At 39.2% G+C, this 3,349-nt stretch overlaps 1 protein-coding gene across 1 annotated transcript; it reads left to right on the plus strand.

The window, feature by feature from the left end:
- Positions 1 to 290: 290 nt before the first annotated feature.
- Positions 291 to 1,827, plus strand: LOC104942171 (serine/threonine-protein phosphatase 6 catalytic subunit-like). Its single transcript, XM_010767370.1, has 2 exons — positions 291 to 1,145; positions 1,238 to 1,827. Exons 1-2 carry the CDS (start codon positions 900 to 902, stop codon positions 1,484 to 1,486), a joined length of 495 nt encoding a protein of 164 aa, XP_010765672.1. The 5' UTR covers positions 291 to 899; the 3' UTR covers positions 1,487 to 1,827.
- Positions 1,828 to 3,349: the final 1,522 nt, after the last annotated feature.

A 3,349-nucleotide genomic window follows, 5' to 3' on the forward strand; every position in this document is an offset into this window, starting at 1 on the left:
TCCTCGCTATATTGTCTGCAGTTCTAGGGTTAATATGAATCTAATATGATTGTCATCGGTCTAAATTAGATTTCAAATGATTACCTGTGTATGTAATGAAGATCATAGTGTGGGTTGAATCCATTTTCATAACCACTGTATTTTAACTGATTTAAATGCGGAAACTGGGCTTATTCATCAGAATTTCGTATGACTTGACTTGACTTGCTTGACCTGAGCAATGACTTGACTTGACTCTCACCACAGTGACTTGGGACTTGATTGATACTTGTAGGTCAAGACTTGAGACTTGCTCATGTAGGACTTACTCCCACCTCTGCTAGTATTTCCTAATCCATGCAAGTGGTTCCGTCATTTTAAAGTTTATTTTTCTACCTTCCAGTGGCCCTTCTGGTTTTGGTTAATATAAGTATAATATCAAAATCAACACAGAGAATGAAACGTACCATATATAGTTAATGTGTATTAATTAAGCTAATATCTGAAAACATTTTTGTTGAACTTATTTCATTGAGTTTTCATAGTGTTAAACTTGTGATTTGTTTTTCTTGGTGGTACATTAAGTAGCGTATCAGATGGAGCCAGAGTATGCTGGAGGAGATGGTGCAGGGAAAGGGTACATCATCAGAACAACGCTAAAAACAGTCTGTCCAACCTGAAGGACGTGTAGACAGGACATCTGTGCTGCTAACCCATCCAACAGAGAACTTAAAAGGCTTCATTTGCATTTTAAAGTCACTCAAATTAGATTTTGGTTTAGTATCTTGTCGCCTTCTCCACTGCTCCGTAGAGAAGATCTTTAAATCCTTGTTTGAATACATACACTTTGGCATGAACTGATTTACACAATGTATTGACTCAGGTTTTCAGAGGCAAAATCGACCTGATTCTATGTTCAAATGTTCTTAATGACATCTTTTAATGTGTTATCCCAGTTGATAGATGAGCAGGTACTGTGTGTCCACGGTGGTCTTTCACCTGACATCAAGACACTGGACCAGATCCGCACCATTGAACGCAACCAGGAGATCCCCCACAAGGGCGCCTTCTGTGACCTGGTGTGGTCGGACCCAGAGGACGTGGACACCTGGGCCATCAGTCCTCGAGGGGCCGGCTGGCTGTTTGGCTCCAAGGTTACCAATGAGGTATGTGTCGTCAACATTTCAAACTAATCAATGGAAAACGCAAACTCCTGGAACAGCAGTTGATGGAAAGTAATGCTCATGTTTTTTTATAGTTTGTGCACATCAACAATCTGAAGCTCATCTGCCGTGCACATCAGCTGGTGCATGAAGGCTACAAGTTCATGTTTGACGAGAAGCTGGTGACCGTGTGGTCGGCGCCAAACTACTGCTACCGCTGCGGGAACATCGCGTCCATCATGGTCTTCAAGGACGTCAACAGACGAGAGCCCAAGCTGTTCCGCGCTGTGCCTGACTCGGAGCGCGTCATACCCCCCCGAACAACCACCCCCTACTTCCTCTAAGGACTGGAGCCAGCTCTCTCTGCTCTCCCCCCTCTGGAGATCTCTCAAACTTAGTAGCTGATTTTAAGAAGTTCTTGGAGGTAACGTCAGGTCTACCACATCTTGAGTAACACATGGCTTCTTCCCAGTCTGCACCACTCATGATGTTCTGTCGTAAAAGAAAAAACACCCTCCTCTACATCCAATGAGAAAATGATACCTTTTTAAATGTCTTCATATTTTAATGATAAAAAATGTTGAATGCTTTAATTCTTCTATTATGTATACCACTGAAGCAAATAAAACATTTAAACTGGTGATAAATGCCAATAATACATGTTCAAATAAAGTGATATATATTTTATTAGTCATTGTAGCAGTTTGATCTCATGCCTTTTTAAAGACTGGACTAGGATGAGCATTCCTGGAATAAGGAGCTCCAACAAGCCGTTTAGGACAGAGAGTGAATACAATGTGAGTTTGGAAAATTGCACAATGTAAATCTATTCTAGTAGACCTCAACAATGGAATTATGATCAGTAGAAATGGCCATGAGATGGGACCTTTAAGATGTTCTTTTCTTTATAGTTATAATACTATTATTTGATGATAGTATGATGAGTTGTTTCTTTTATAAGCAATATTTAGAATTAACAGACATTATCTTCAAGATTCAGCTCAGTACTTTTTTTTTGTAGCAGAAGAGTTCTACTCGCTCACATTTTGTAATTTCAATAAAGCATTATTCATTAATCCTTATGAAAAGTACTCACTTTAAACTGGATGCATCAGAGGAAAGGTCATGGTCATTGTGATCCTTACATAACAATAATCAATTGTGATTAAAACAGGTGTTAATAAAGGCATCAGCCACAGAAAGAAAAATACCCAATTTAGCTGTGAAGCATAATGGTGAGAAAGACCATCCTGGCGAGTGTGCTCAATTAAAGAAAGGGTTGAATAGAAAAATATACAGAGAACACAGGTTGAAGAAACTCAAACAAAGCAGGTGGCACAGTGAAAAATACAAAGGTTCACAAGTGAATTAATATTATTGTCATAGAAAATAAGAGCATTGAGGATCGTTATACTTATACAGAGGGGTCTAGTGATATTTATTCTTTACAAAGTAGAGTAAGAAATGCAGTAAGCAGGGGAGAGGACAGTGGGGTTAACACAATGTCATTTATATATTAAATAAGAGGTATTCAATACTAAAGTACGGAAATTAAGAAATTCTTTCAGAGATACACTTGTATAGCAAAAAGGATAGAGAATAGAGTGCCACAGTGACGCGTCCTGAAACCCGGAAGTAAGTTAGCATTTTTACCACTTCCAGTTCCTTCGATAAAAGCAATGCAATTTCTCCATAGGATTTTGGAAAATAGCTCGAAATAAGGTCTGTGGTTGACACACATTTAAGAGACGGATCACGTTTTGTTCTACGACGTTACATACATCAGCAGTGACCCCACTGGTGATTTTTAAAGAGTTTAGGTGTCTGAAAAAACGATGGTTGTTAACAAGTGGCTGAATAGGACTACAGAAGTTGTTGAGGCCGTGGTACGTCATTACGCCGAACACGTAAACACTCCTTGTTTGCCCTGTTCTGCTTGAAAGCAAGTACCTATGGGCTCAGAACAGTCTCATAATACACACATGCACACAAAAGGATTCACAGTTGTATTTCCGGATCCACACCTGTGTTTTTCAATGCACACACAAATGTGTTCCGTTTCATATACATGTAAATAAAATCAAAATACAGAAAAAAGTTTTACATATTTGTTTTCCGTTTAAATCCCCTGAACCTACAAACACAAACCGCTTTCTGAGCACGGATCGCTGTGCATTCGTGTGTGGGTTTTTTGAGACTCACCTGAC

The sequence above is a fragment of the Notothenia coriiceps genome, unplaced genomic scaffold (genome assembly GCF_000735185.1).
Source record: "Notothenia coriiceps isolate Sejong01 unplaced genomic scaffold, NC01 NC01_scaffold00004268, whole genome shotgun sequence".
In the NCBI taxonomy this organism is placed as follows: Eukaryota; Metazoa; Chordata; class Actinopteri; order Perciformes; family Nototheniidae; genus Notothenia; species Notothenia coriiceps.